General features: G+C 39.4%; 1 protein-coding gene across 4 annotated transcripts in view; it reads left to right on the forward strand.

Moving 5' to 3' along the window:
- ANAPC10 (anaphase promoting complex subunit 10) overlaps positions 1-13359 on the forward strand; it is a 275914-nt gene extending 262555 nt beyond the window's left edge. For 3 of the 4 annotated variants that reach the window (XM_069242599.1, XM_069242600.1, XM_069242601.1), the window contains one exon: positions 13021-13359. In XM_069242599.1, the coding sequence (XP_069098700.1) occupies positions 13021-13251 (231 nt within the window). In that variant the 3' untranslated portion in view covers positions 13252-13359. The remainder of the gene's footprint in view (positions 1-13020) is intronic. The other variant, XM_069242602.1, reaches the window with a different exon arrangement.
- The last annotated feature ends 2742 nt before the right edge of the window (positions 13360-16101 follow it).

Here is a 16101-nt window from a genome sequence, read left to right on the forward strand (position 1 = left end):
AATGTGTTGGTTCCTTAATACGCAGAAGAGGCGATGCTATGGTTCCTTACTGGCAGGGGAGGTGATGAGTTGATTGTTGCCTCGCAAGAAAGGTGATGCGTTGATTTCCGGAGATGCAGCTGCAGTTCCTTACTGCAGTGTGGGGTCAATGAAAAATTGATGCCCCCAGGGACGATGTGTGGAAAATCCAGATGTGCTGTGTCAATGGAGCTGTGGGGAAACAGGCACGTCGATTCTGCAGCCACAAGACAGGCGTTGCATCGGTTGTCCAGCCGCAGGACAGGCGCTGCATTGATTTTTCTGCTGCAGCACATCGGCATGTGGATTTTCTCCTTTAGATCACCAGCTTACATTTCCAAGGGTCCAGGGACTGGAGTTGCCACCACTTAGCAAGTCAGGACTCTCAAAAGAAGAGCCTAGGCACTGGCAGATGAAGTCTTTGATGCCCCTGAGACTTCTTAACAGGAGGCAAGCTAAGTTCAAGCCCTTGGAGATCCTTGGAAGGCAGGATGTAGAAAGCAAAGTTCAGTCCTTTCACTCCCAGGACAGAAGCAGGCTTCCACAACAACGCAACAGGCAGAGTGGCAGTCCCTCCTACAGCATCCAGCCTTTCTTCCTGGCAAAATGTCTTTAGTCCAAAAGTGTTCTAATTTTGTGGGGTCAATGGTTCAGTACTTATACCCATTTCTACATTGAAGTAGGCAAACGTAAAAGAAATGTCTTTGTAGTGTACAAAGGCGCTGCCTTTTCTGACCTGGCCTCAGACACACTCCATGGGTTTGGAGACCGCTTTGTGTAAGGGGAGGCGCAGCCCTATTCAGGTGCAATGTTAGCTCTTCCCACCACTCTAGCCCAGGAAGACCCATCAGGATATGCAGGACTCACCTCAGCTCCCTTTGTGCGACTGTCTAGAGTGAATTCACAAACAGCCCAACTTTCGTCCTGACCCAGTTGTGTATTCCACAGCCAGTCAGAGGCACAGAATGGTTAAGTAAGAAAATGCCCATTTTCTAAAAGTAAGTCTAAAAATGGGGACTGGGCCAATTTTACATCAGTGAGGTTAGGCAACTGTGTAAGTACAAAAAAGAAATACATGCACTGACTGAATTAGATACTATTTAGCAATTGAGCGCAACATCATGTATTAGTGTGACCACATATTTATTTTAAAATGTTTTTAAATGGCATACATACTTCCAGGCAAAATATTCTTAAAGCAACATGTCATCCACTTCAGAGAATTGGCTAATTTTTTCTCAAATGAAAGCAACAAACATTAACACCGCCTCGACCTTCCTGTACACAACACATTAATGTGAAAAAAATACAATAACACTGACACAACATAACTGTTGAACAATAGACAACAATACATTTTGACCCTCTTCAGGCACTATTTCTGTCCACCATAACATTAGAAACACACAAAAAACAGTTCTATCACTCAAAGCTGGAGACAAAAATTCACAAGAAAATTTGACTAACAGAAAACCTCCTAACCTCTGTACTCAGGGATTAGAAGGCTTCTTCTATTTTTCTTTAAAAGGGCCTAAATTTAAAAAGGGACCAAAGGATTTTTAAAATTCTTATAACTTATGTGCATAGTTAACGTGACGCCAGTCACAATGTGCACTTCATCAGTATTAAAACCATTGCTTATGTTAGATTCGGAAGCCTGGTGATACGGTAGTTGTCAGTGCCTGTAAGAATCTTGGCCGATAATTATCCTTTCAATTGCTGTGAACAAAGTACATATGAACAGAGCAAACAAAGCACATATCTAAAGCATAGCAAACTTTTATTCTCCTTTTTACAACCAATATTTAGATCAAACTGACTATTTTTTAGCTGTTCCATCTTATTTTCTATTCTACCCAGTTGTTCTTGCATTCAACAATAGCATAGGTTTTTGGAAACCTTTTTCAGTTTTGCAGTAGGGGGGTCTAGCCCCCCCCTATGTTTGAGTTTTACATTATTGTAGGAAATCAGGAATTGTTGACATGTTTTTGTGAATGTTTTGTGTACCTGGATGGCTAAGTGTTGGAGCTCGGGTGGTGAGAACCTGCCAGATAGCTCCTCACTGTGTGTGCTTTCCCTAGACATATGATAAGCCTTTGGCTATATAATTGACCTCTTTTACTATTTTTATAAATCCGATGTATGCACCAACCTGCTTAAAAGTCAAATTTCACGTCAACCTTGAGCCAGGCTTTTGTCACTCGCATCTGGAGCAAATTATCACATGAGCTATGAAACAGTCATATGGTACTGCAGGACTAGTCTCAGTGGTGACATGCAAAGTGAAGTGTTTGTTTGGATTTTAAGTGAATGAATTGGCCTTCATAACAGTCACCTTTCAGTGCAACTTGTAATAGTGTGCTATTGGTGTTCATTGTGTGGCTGTAGCAGTTTACATGTTTGGTACACATGTGCAGTTTCAGAAGCCTATCTATATTTGTCTTTAGGTTAGAAAGAAGTAGACATTTGTTCATGAAACATATAACTAAGTGGTAAAAATACAAATCATTATCTAACATGGGCTGTTATTTTGTGTGTTCAGAAATTACTTTAATAAGTTTGCTCCTTTTCTAAGAAAATAACAGTTTGTCTACTGATATCAATCTACTCCATTTGGCTGGCCTCTCTGCAGCTCACCAGTCTTCCTTGCATGGGATTGGTGTTTCACAATCATTGATGAAAGACTCCCAGAACAAAAGGCTTCCTATGCTGCAACTTCCTTCCTGTCCAGCCACCTGTCAAAGGCAGCTACCATTGAGCAAGGATGTGCCAAGACAAACGTCTTCCAGCTTGCAGTGCCTTCTATTTTGGCAAACCCTATGAAGGGAGGTTTGACACCCTTCAGGTTCAGGTCCAACAAACTGCATTATATCTATCACCACACATATTTTGACAACAGAATTAATAAGGAAACCCCAGAACTAGCCTCTTTTGAAGTATTGCAGCTCTGCAGATTGGAAAGAGTCTGTCTAAAGGCGGAGAGGATTTTATATTTGGAGTGAGCTAGGCATAGATGAGAGGGAAAACTTAGACGACACCTTCATGCAAAGCTGGGAAACCTGAATTTATGGTATTGGTTTGGTCAGATATCAGCGCTGAGAAACAATCCAGGGATCCATAGAGATTTTCACCAATCACTCTTGAGTAGACATTATAAAATGCTGCACACATTACATTCAGAGTGCAGCGAAGAAGTGACAAGATCTGAAGGTCACCTTCTTGGAAGAATTTCTGTCCATCTGTATATGCACTGAGGTGTTTGACTCTACTTCCTTTTGAATCTCTGAAAATCTCTGTCAGAGGATCCGCCCTCTTACTACTTAAAAGACTAACAACCTCCAGGATCTGTTCGAGAAGATGCTGGTATCTTGTGGATTTACTTTCCTATGAAGAAGATTGTGCAAGGTCCAAGGAACAGAGTGAACTGTAATACGTTTTGAAGATTTTTATATTTGTTTTCATCTACTGTTTATAAACTTGAACATTTGTCACAAATAAATGCAACTAATTCTGTTTTATGAAGGAAAGTATTTTTCTATTACCCATTCTGAGCAGTTTATTTGGGGCCTTGGTTCAGGGCCAAAAAAGAAAGCAGTGTTACCCTCCATTGGCTGTATTTGAAAATCACAGCTAGGTGTTCAGTGTGATAATTATATCTCTTCAAAAGACTACTTTGAAAGCACAAAGGATTACAATTTTTTATTTTAACTAACGCTCAGTCCCTACACTAGATTTGCTTAATCATTGTTTTACTCTAATCGTGAAATTGTTTTCTATTTAAATCCGTTGGTTTAAGGCTTTTTTTCTTGTGTAATCCCTCAGTTATCATATGCAGCTTTCTCTGAGGGAGTACCTTACTGCTTGTGTGAAGCTGGGATTCTCACAGAAACTGATTTACTTGTAGGCCCTAATTGTTTTTGCCTTGTTGGATCTCAGCCTCACCTCATTAAAACTCTGTCCCTCGCAGTGTAATGCTTTGCTACAAATACATTTTGGTTTGTCCTTAACTTGCTCTCCAGAATAAATAGTGAACAAGAAATTAAGTACGGTAGCCAGGCTATTTTGTTAAACCTTATGTGCATCAGAGAATTATTGTTTGTTGTCATTTCGGATGTTTTTGAACCCTTCACTATTGGATTTCATTTATCAGTAAGATGTTGCTGCATTTGGATAAACCCCTTATTGGTGGATGGTTGAGTTACTGCATCTACCCCTTCTGTCCCTCTTCTTATTTGGATATGTTGGTAGATTATACAGCAGGATGCCTGGTCTGCTTAAAAAGTGAATATCAAAACATTCTCCTGTTCAGGAACTAGTGAAATAAAGTGCTCCTGAACATGTGTTTTCCAAATCTTTTTTCGATTATATATGCATTTGTAGACTTTTAATGTAAGTCAATTTTATTTCTTATTTGATGATGATTTTATGCTTGTGATTTACTATAAAGGAAGCTTGACCCTTTGGGGGGCAGGGGGCCCTTGGGCTAATAACAGCAACTCCAGGGATGGTTAGCAATGTGGTCACAGGTTCCAATCCTAGCAGATCCGTTTAATCTTTCAAGGCTGATAAAATTTGCATTTTTGAGGAAGGCAGCAATAAAACATCTGTTATTAGTTTCAGTGCACTTCTTTGGCTAACAGCATTCGCTTTATGAACATACTTAGGTTTTGAGTCATCAGTCCACTAGTTTAGAATAGTTGAATATGGCACTTAGTTATCCTCACATATTTCTCTGCTATGAGAATAGCTGTGATATTTTTTTACACTCCATGCTCACTCATCAAGCAAAGCTATTTTGATGGGCATAGGTCATCTCTCCTTTTCAAATCTTTGCAATAACTTACTTGTAGGAAATTCTGTTAGTTGAGGGGTGGTAGGTACACACATTAGGTAATAACCGCAATTCTTGTCATGGTGAACCAAATAATCCTAAACTTGACCCCCCTGGTAGCTATGGCACAGATCTGACAGGCTTAACTTAGAGGAAATGTGTAACGTGTATTATGCATTACAAAACAGTAACAGTAATGAAGTCTAAAAGCAAAATGATAAAATCCCAAAACAAATGACAAAACTAGAGTAAAATAAATAAACATAATATCCAATAAGGGGAACCAGAGATATTAATTTTTAAAGCTTTTAGTAAAAAATAGTGCCAATGATAGTAAAGGTTGCAGTAAAACAGGGCCTAGGTGCAATTTTAGGTTGACCGCAATTACACTAACTAGCATCATCTTGGACAAAGATTTTACCATCTAGTCCTTTAAGTCCCAATCCACCAAAGCCGTACAACTCTAAAGTTCCAGAGAATCTTAGGGTAAGCACATGGAGACTCACAGGGTTGGAGGCAGAGGCCAACGGGAGGATCCAGTACAGGTCCAGTTGCCACTCGCCAACTGGACAGTTGCAGAAAAAGGCTTCTTGTAGCTTGTTGTGTACCTGTAGCTTTAACAGGAGGTCTGTCTTATGACCATCGAGGTCCACTTCTTTAAACTTGCTTCCCTCTTCTGCTTGTATCCAGGACTGACTTCTAGGCTCTTCTCAGAAAGCAGGCTCAGCCCTTTTCTGATCTTCCACAAGTCCAGGGGTGTTCTGCAGTGGATGCCCAGAGATGCCACATTTATGCCTGCCACGAGCTAGTGTGGTGAATATGGCCTCTGTGGATGCCTTAACCAATAGGGTAAAGGTTCTCTGGGTGAGGGGAGTGTCCTTTAGAAATCCCAGTGTCCTCTAGTCCAAAATCCACTTTTAGGCTATCCCTGAACCCTTACAACCTCTGAGAAAGATACCTGGAAGAAAAAAAGCTGAGTTTTCAGCTACCTGAAATTGGATACGCAAGAATTGTATTCCATCCTTTGAAGTGCACCGCAAGTGGTATATGTAAACCCAGCAGATCTCTCAAACACACTATGGCACTGTACTGTCAAAAAGAGGCCCATTCTGATTGCGACCTGACTGGCTAGGGTGGCAAAAGAGGAGCCCTGCCTAAGTGTCAGATAAAATTTGTCTGTGACGGGAGACTACTCTTAGAAATGTGCCCCAAGTGTCCTGTAAAAATAAAACATGCAAACCTGTCAAGCAGGATGTGACCTTCAAGCAGGACCTGATATTGTAATGTCAAAAAGCATGCTACCAGCACCCCGCACAGTCTTTTCAGATGGGTCATCTCTTCCCATTCAGGTCAGCCTATTGGTTCATGTCTGTTTGAATTCTAATTACTGGCCTGTTGAAGTGGGAGAGTAAAATGCAGATTTGGCTTCCAGGGACTTCAGGGAGGGCAAAATGTAACTTTCTAAAAATTACTTTTGTGTAATATTTAGAACAAATCTGACTACACCATTTAATTGGATTTTTAATAACTATTACAAATAGTTTTTTTATTATTTTTCTCGCTAGTCCCATTTCTGTGATACAGTGCTAGTATTTAATATTGCATTCTTGTGTTTTCCTATGGAACAGCCAGCCTTGCTACAGTGAAAAATGTTTTGAGTGGTACTAGTCACTGTAAGGACTTGTTTAACTTTACTTTTTTACATGTCATACCTTTAAATACTGCTGCTATTTCGCAGTGAAAGATGAAAAGTAGCTCCTCAACAACTTTGTTATATTAGTAAGAATTTATAGTCGAACTACAGAAGCTTTTTTTGTGGAATAAGGTGTCCGTGCACAGGACTCAGAGGAAGCCAGTGGAGTGGTGTTGGAGTTGGTGTATTTGACCCAACACAGAATTTCTTTCTGCCTTTTATGGTCACCATGACAAATATGCATTATTCATTCTTGGATGGCTTCCCTTCTCCCCTCCTCATCTGCGACATAGTTTGGTATTGTCAGTATTAGTTTAGAACTCTGTATGATGCTCCTTTAAAGGGCTCCTCAGCAGCTTTATTTACACATTACAGAGTGTCACGGAAAAGGGCAGATCCCTATGGAATATTGTAGTCCTTTGCCTCCCAGGCCTATGAAAGCACTGACCCACTTTAACCAATTGTTTTTTGCCCCGTAGGAGCGACCATATCCTGCCTTGGTAGTTAGACATTCCTACTACCTTGCTGCAAGAGAGTAGTCTACAGTATCAAATGCAAGCAGCTGGTACAAATACCAGTTGGCAGCTCACTGTCTCTACCCCACAAAAGTTGATCCTTTATGTTGAACAATGCAAACTTCACCCCTGAGCATGGACTGATGCCAGAATATTTCATGTTTATCACCATATGTTCTTCTAAAAGGAATCATGCAGTGTTTCCAGCTTAAATACTAGATGTTTAGGTTGTATGACCTTATAGTAACACACCAGGAACCTAAAGGAACTAAATCAGGCAAACATAAGTCTGTCCTCAACTTTAATGCACTAAATACAGAATAATTCACTTTGACCTCCCACAGCCAATGGATATGCTATTCCTATGGCCTAACTCATTTAGCCTTCAGTTTCTGATGCCTAGCTTCATGGCAACATCTACTCGAAGGCCTGTTTAAACTAGATATTTAAATCCTGCAACTACCACTGCCTACTGGGAAATCCCATACCTTTCCTGTATTTTCATCTCAAAACGTCCTTAAGTGCAATCGTTGTCTCACTACTGTTTCACCAACTCGTTTTGTGTTTGTCTGCCTAGTGCTCCAACAAATTCAAGATATTTTTTATTTGAAACCGCTTAATCACAGCAGTGGAGCATTGAATAGCATAACCACACTGGCTGCCTGTGGAGGCCTGGATAGATTTCTGATTGCACTGCAACACACACACAGATTTTCGTGGCAGCTGCTTTTCAGTCCCTGGACCACAAAACTGAAGTTGTGAAACATCACCATTTTGGATGTCTCAAGATTCTCTTATCTGAGATTTTTTTGGTCAAAGCATCTCGTTTTTTGGCTTCTAGACTCTGGAATTTGCCACCTGCCGTTGTGCAAGAAGAGCATGACTTCAGATTCAGGAAAAATAAGCAGAACCTATCTGCTCTGTCTCAAACCATCTGCTTCCCTCTTCTCCACCATTCCCCAGGTGATTTGAGTCAGTTATTTCTATGTTTTAGAAGCTGCTGACAGACTTCCATTACATTGCTGAAAATAGGTGTATGTAACCTAGGATCCTACAGTGTTATCTTAAGAATTGTTTTTGGCCCCTGGAAAGATGTATTTTGGGGACCCCTTCTGGGAACACCTTTGAATTGTATTACCCATTTTCTGGTAATGCAAGCCCACATGATGCCAAGCAAACCTGCAGAAATGGGGTCAAACTGTTTAAATTTGCTGGGCCTGTGTAAATATGAAAATGCTAACTATTTCTCTTGCCAGTAAGTTACAACTGATAAAATTCATTGATAAAAACAAAAAGAAATATGCCTTGACCAGGACCTCAAAAATCCTTAAGATGATCATAGACATCGAGATGCATGTAGGCAGAGTGGAGAAAGATTTACATACAGAAATAGACAGACGTGAGACAGAGAGAAAGTTCACTTTCCCAGGAGCCTCTTGGAAGATGGGGTCCCTGGGCAAAGTCGCCACTTTGCCTAGGCCTTAAAGATTTTCTAAAAACATAGTAGCTGTGTGGAAGACAAGGTAGGATTCTTTTAAAGTAACATGAGCATTGTATGCTTTGTGGTCCGTGGGCATTACTCCTTCCTTAAAAAGCTTGAGAGTGCCCTTGACAGTGTATGCCAAGCCTTCTTTGTAGCTGTAAGCTAAGTATTTAGGGAAGAGAGAGACTGCATCAGCGTCACCAGAAGCAATGTCACCGTTTTCACACTGAACCCTAAAATCTAGTTATGCTTTAAAGACTGAAGGTCAACAAAACATTCAGGCCATTGAAATAACACAGAATGTGGGTCCGATTGTTTCAATCCTAGTATGAAAAAAGTAGTGAGTCACTTGATTAGAGGCGAGGAATTTGGTTTTTATGTGCTGTTGGGAAGAAATGTCTGTAATCAATTTAAAGAGGCCAGAAGTGCCATTATTTACATTCTTAATCAGTGAGTAATGGAACTTTATCTTTGCACTAACACTTATCTTCCACATCCATGTTGCATTATTCTGCAGCCAGCTTTATCCTCCTCAGTCATGATTTACTCTGCTCCATCCTCTGCCCAATTTCCTTCTCACAACTTACTTCATCTGTAAACCATGTATTACTTTTTTGAGAAGTAGGGCGTCCTTATGTATTATAGCTATAGTTAGATTTTCAAATATGTCTTTGTTAGTCATAAAAAAGTTAAATCTGTTCCGCTTCTGACAAGCTGGCAAAGTTCCAAGCTATAACATGTGATGGAAACCTTCATGGATAACCAAAGCCTATTTCCTAATAGTCATGGACTCTTCAGAACCTTTTTAAATTTTATTTTTATTACGTAGCATAAAATACAAAAGATAAAATAGCCCTTCTTAAGTTGCTCGTTTATCCTTTAAATCCCACAAAATTGTATTATCTGCTCATTACCCTCATTTGTATCCTTCCCAAGTAGTAAAACAAATTATTCCTTTCTCCTATTAACAAACCACTTTCTATAAAACTTCCCCAAACTCACTTCTATTTCTTAGTTCTTGAAGCATACATCCAGTCTTCAAAATGCAATATCTCAAGAACGTCTTAAACCCAGTTATTAATGTCTGGAAAGTTATAGAGTCCTTCTAGTAGCAGGCAAGCTGTAGTAGTGGTATCAACTGAAAAACCTCTTTAAACTCACAGGCTGTTCCCATCATATGGTAGTTGAGTGAATTATATTTCATAGGGTGATCAACTGGCATAGTGATTTTAAAGAAAAGAGAATCACAAAAAAGCCTTATTGCAGGGCAGCTAGCAAACGTACACAATCAGCTTCTGGAAGCTGACACCTGGGGCATATGGCTCTTAGATCAGGCCTCCGCGTAACAATTTTAGTAATATAAAATCAAATAAGTTACAATAATATTGTATACTCATTTCAGCTATGGATGCTGCTGAATAGCCCATAGCTATAGAATCAGTAAACATTTATTGGCTAATCTCTTCTCCTAGCCAAGCTAACTATTTCAGTACCCGCTGTAAGAGTATTAAACTCTAATTCTGAGATGGGCTGTAATGTCTCATGGACTAATCTGGCGTGAGGATTTAACATTAAGCTACAGAAATGAATTATTGAACTGAAACCTCTCTAGTAAATGGAAGTTATGCCATAACAGTAGATTACCATATAGTTTTGGCAGAGCCCTAACACAGATGCAGACATCATGCTATAATTTGCATAATGCCAAAATAAATGTAATTTTCACATCATCTGGTGTATTTTGGGGTTGAGAATCCAAAATAGGAATAATGAAGGGGTGCCACAAAATAATCCTCTCCCACCCGACAAAATGGAAATAGTGGAGAATACCGCCCAGTGGTAAAATTGAACATTGAGAGGGAGTTGCAGACTGAAGATCAAGCCTAGGTCTTTAATTTCCCTGTGAAAAGGAGCTAGATTCATCTAATTTCAGAAAAAAAAGGATAATGGTAAGTAGACTGGGAAGGCTCAAAACAATGTTTTAGCAACCACACTTTTCTTTATCAAATTACTGAATATTAACAGTCACACAAAGTTGTTCCCTGTTGTTAAGTAGCTACGTAGTTTCCTTGAGTACAGATGTATAATGTGCTGATCACAAAATATCATATTTAGTGGTTAGCCAAATATCCAGATATTTCAGTTTTGGTACTTCATTTGGGAACATTTGGCTAAAGTTCAGAATCTTGCTTTTTCCTTATTTAATTTATAGCCATAAATTGAGCCAGATAGCTTTCAACTCAGTGGGTAACATGACTCGTTCGGGGTCAGAAGTGATTATCAAAACATTTTTGGCACAGTGTAAGACCTTGATTTCTGCTATACGAAATATTACTCATGGGCTAGTTGGTTGACTAAAATGAGGTGCCATTAAAGGGTTCCATATACAGAGCATAAATATAGGAAGAATGTGGACACCCTTTCCAAGTACCACAGGCAGTTTTAAATGTAGCTTAAGAGTGGCCATAAACAGTAACAACTGTTCCCAGAGCCTGATGTGTTTCATGTATCCACTTACTTTTGTTAGAAAGCCAAGGTGCTACATAGCTGACCACGGAAATGGCCACTCCTCCCAGTCAGACGCTTTCGTGGCATCTAAAGCTATAAAAGATATTGGGTGTCGCCCTATCTCTGCTCAGTCCATCAGTGCTACTGCAATTTTAGTCGGTCCCATAGTTTCTCTCCCTGTAATGAAGCTGTACTACATTAATGACCCAAGTCACTGACGTTATGTGGCAGTATCAGTTGATAGTGACAATGTTAATGAATTAAAACAAGAGTTGGACTAGGATAGTAGAGAGAAATATTCAATATAAGCGGTTGGTCCAGGTTCAATACCAAGTCCAATTGATGCCTTTTCGAAGGGGTTTTAACTAAATGTTCATAGGTGTCATCTTCCAGGGTTTCCATAACATTTTGTTGTACTGTACTCAGGGAAAATCCCTCAACTAATAAAATGACCTGTTAAGCCTTTCATGATCAAGGTTTCAATAATGTATGCAGTTCCTAATGGGACCTCTCACCACACTAAGACAGTCACTAAATAAATTCTACTACCAATGGTTTGGACCAAAGGGGGTGAGAACTGCTGGATATTAGACATTAAATTGCCAGTCAAAATCTGTGTTTGAATTGGAGTTCTCTAGGGCTAGTATAATCTCATTTTCACCTTTATCTTTAATGTTTAATCTGGTATATGCGTGGTCTGATGGTTGGATAGAAGTAATTTCTGTACCCCTCCAACTAACAATAATCAGCAGCTCCACAATGTCCCGCCAGCGTGGCCTCTCACCTACTTGGTCATGTCATTTTTAAAATACATTAATTAATTCCTTTATTTTTTACTGAGGCAGGTACTTTCATAAACAATCGGTTCCCCCTCCCCAATACCCATCCTTATATGAGATGCTACAGTTTGGGTGGTAGTAGTTCAGCAGCAGATGTGGTAAAACTGAGCTCAGGATGTTTTGCAAGATGCTACAAAATAGCACCTACATTAGTTATGGAGAAAGCCTTACATCTCTGGATTATTTTTTTACTCCACACAAACACTTTTCCATAGCTTTTGTTCTTAAAATTGGCATCTTAGACTTTTGAAGAGAATTGCCACCAGAGGTGGCCTGACCATTATTCCCACAACGAGCAAATATTGCATGCTATAGGTATATGCAGATCTTCTCTTTTGTAGGGAGCAACAACGTACAGTCCCTCGCAAAGCAGTTGTCTTGCTGTTGTTCTCCTTGGCAGTTCTTGGCCTTGTCTAAGCTCTCCGGCAGTCACTTTAGTTTTACCCCCAGGTGAAGTTATCCGACCATGGTGTTATTTTTCTAGAGGAATGCTTATAGGTTGATTGGCTCCAGTGAGTGAGACGTGTGGATCCGGGAGGCATGTGATTGAGCGAGATAGGGTTAATTCTGAAGAAACACCCTCAAAGTTTATTGTAGCACTGTAAATTGAAACCGAATGATTTCCCATGCTGCTTTAATACTGCATGCTCCCATAATGCCCAAACCTATTGGGTAATATACATTTTTTATTTAGGATTACAAATCTCAGTGTCTTAATCTAAGCAGTGTTGGCCACAATAGCATCATGGTTGTACGAAAGCTGCCCCTTCTGGAAACAGAAAATGTAATCTAAAAGAAGTGTATGATCATTTACATAACTGATATCTTGAGTGCCATGGCTAGTGGTACAAATTAATTTCTTATTAGAAACCTTCTTGGCTCATTAGTATGGGTGGAACATGAGTAACAGTAGGTGAGAGGCTTTACCTTAAGTAGTTAGTAGCAAAAGGATATTCTTTTGTAAGCAAACACTTCCAAGCCCATAAATTGTTACTTGACTTGTCCACGATTGTGTTCTTGCCATTATTTTAGAGCTAGAGCCCTTGGATGAAGGGGAGGGTATTTTTATGATTGACTGGATGTTTTAATGATTGTGACAATTTTTTTTAATGCATGTTAACTTTTTCTTGCAGCAACTCGAACTGGTGGAACCGAGTGGGTGGATTCATGTGCCTTTAACAGACTCTAATAAGAAGCCCATACGTACATTTATGATTCAGATTGCAGTTTTGGCCAATCACCAGAATGGAAGAGACACTCACATGAGACAAATTAAAGTGTATACTCCAGTTGAGGAGAGCTCGATTGGCAAATTCCCCAGATGCACCACCATTGATTTTATGATGTATCGATCTATTAGGTGAAGTATTGCAAAAAAAAGGTTGTTTGAAATTCTAACTGCATTATGTATAGTCCTGTTTTAATATGGAAATTTGGTTTGTGTCATTGAATAAATACAAAGCATGTTACCACATCAAATGTCTTTATCTTTTTTTAATATTTTAATATTTTAATGCAGATTTTTTTCAGAAATATCCTTTGCTTTTCATCGACATATTTTGGGGCACGTGTTTAAACTACGGTAATAACGTACTTCTTCTGTGTGAACGCATTCTCCAGGAAAGGCTCGTCATATTAATTGGACATGGTAGAATCGCCCTTCACGCTGTTATAATTTCACAGCAACAGCTGATCATATTTGTAATTCGCAATGGATATTCAGCTTCATATTTTAACATGGTTAATGTTTTGTCACTTTTGAACAAAAGATACGAACCCTCATCACATGAGCAAACGATTGGGCCAGTTTAATTAAAAAAAAACTTTCACTGGGAAGGCTTTATGTTGGATACACTTAGCCTGTATCCGGCATAAACTGCATCACCATTTTCCTCTGAAACTATTGCATTTGTGATGTTCAAAAGAACATCTCAAACCACATCTCACCCTCGCACACAATGACACGTTTCAGTTACAGTTTCTCATATGAGCTAAATGTAGAATATAAATAAACTCCCAACTACGTGTCGGCTTCATACACGTACTGAATGGTAATAGGAGCCAATATATATAATGCCAGGTGTTAAGGTATTCAAGTAAAAATTGTTTTACAGTCAGTTGAGCACTACCTCTGATCCAGCCTTTGCTTTTGTGCTGTAAAGCTAATTATTTCTTGTATTGTTTTTTCTGAATTGGCATCACCGCACCTTCCTTTTCTATTTTCCAAACATTGGGAACCCTGCTGTGTAGAACATCCCGAAATCTGTGCCCCTGCAAATATGGGGCTGTTGGTTACATTTTTAGAAATTACCCTTAAGCTCACAGATTGCTCCAGGGCCCCTCCTCCAATTTTACAAATTATTTTACATCAGTTCCAATCTTTCCAGTTGAAGGTTAAGGATTGCTCTTGGCATCCCATTTCCTGTTTAGAACTCCTCTAAATACAGCTTTTGCTGTCGTGCCAGTCTCATGTTTTCTAAACGTATCATACAGAACGCACATACACATGTAGGGGCTCCAAATCAACATTTTTCCCATTGGTCTGTTGACATGTTGACATGTAGGTCAAATTATACTGCCTCCCACCCTGGGAGAAGCTATAAATAAACAGACCAGCCCACTCCAGCCACTGGATGCCTGCATTTTGAGTGACTGCAGCATGCCCCAGTACATGTACTTATGCACCTAAAAACAGTTCCCCAAAAATAGAAATTGTTAGATACTTGCAGTTCCCAGTGGCTGCCGTTGTATGATTACATCACCTATTTTCATAAATCTCAAAACATTTATTGTAAGTTATAATGTTCTTTACTCACTATAAACCAACTTTACTATATATGTTTAGCCTACTTAAATTTAGTGCAAGTTATTAGGGTAGTGTGTATAGGCAGATTTTTAGGTTGAAGCCACAACCCCACAGTACTGTGATTAGCGTTTGAACCACTTGCATCTGACTTAGGAGATCCCTCTAATAACTACTTGTGAAACCACATCTACCCTATTGAAGTGCTGTAAAAGCACTATCAGCATGCAAAAAAAAAAAAACACTCCTCTCAAATCAAAGAGTACTTATACCCTTATAAACAGCCAAAATAAAAAATAGCTTGGCTTAACAGTAAATTAAAGTTCCTATAATTAGTAGGGTGTGATCACAAACTTTTTAAAAAAAACACTAAATGTATTGAAATCTGTACTTTTGACTCACTATTATGAAACAGCTATAATTATCCCTATGGAAAACAAGCAGAAATTATTAAAACAGCAAAAGTGTGTATACCAATTTCTATACGAATGCCACATCCCCTTCAGCTTGGTACTGGTCATTTGAAGCAGTTGCTTCTGACTTGAGCTGGACTTCTGTTAACAACAAGTGGAACAGCAGGTTCATGAAAATATTTCAATGCTTTTGCAGTTGACTTGTGAGGAACACCAAGTAAGTGGAGCTGCAGCTCCAAATAAGAATTTCATTGCTTTTGTATCTAACTTGATAGAGACACCTTGTAATGGCTAGTGCAAATGCAGCTATTGTATTCAACTTTAGACGACACCTAGTGTTGACTAGTGGAACTGCGGCTTGATGTAAGAATTTCAATGGTTGTACATTTGATTTGTGAAGAACACCTAGAAATGACTTCTGGAAGTGCACCTTCACAAAAGAATATCACGCCATTTGCATTTGACTTGAGGGACACAACTGCAGCTTGATGTATGAATTTCTTTGCTTTTTCATTTGACTTTGCAGGGACATCTAGTAGCCACTAGTGAAACTGCAGCTTCATAAAAGGGTTTCATCTGTCTCTGGTAACCCCTTGACCAACTGCAGCTCTGGGAAAGAATAGAAGTTTGATGATTTAACTTTGGACTTGAGAGGGCACCTCTAGTAACAACATGGATATTACCTAGTGGTGGTTAGCCAGGTAGTTACAGTTAGGACCATGTTGCCATAGAAAAAGTGTTTTTTGACTTGCCTATATCTTTGGCACCATTTGTCAAATCATCACAAAATTATCCCCAAAAAAGTGCCCCGGTGATTCTTGTTGCGTATGGAAAGTTTTGTGGTGATCTGTCAAGCGGGGGCCAAGAAAAAGGGGGGGGGTCAAAAAAGTTGCATTTCCCATGTTAATTCTCATATGACCTTTAAACAAGGCTACAAGCCGGGCCATTGGACGGAATTACACCAGATTTGGCAGAAAGCTAGCTTTCGGTACCCAGAT

The sequence above is a fragment of the Pleurodeles waltl genome, chromosome 1_2, assembly GCF_031143425.1.
Source record: "Pleurodeles waltl isolate 20211129_DDA chromosome 1_2, aPleWal1.hap1.20221129, whole genome shotgun sequence".
Lineage (NCBI taxonomy): Eukaryota > Metazoa > Chordata > Amphibia > Caudata > Salamandridae > Pleurodeles > Pleurodeles waltl.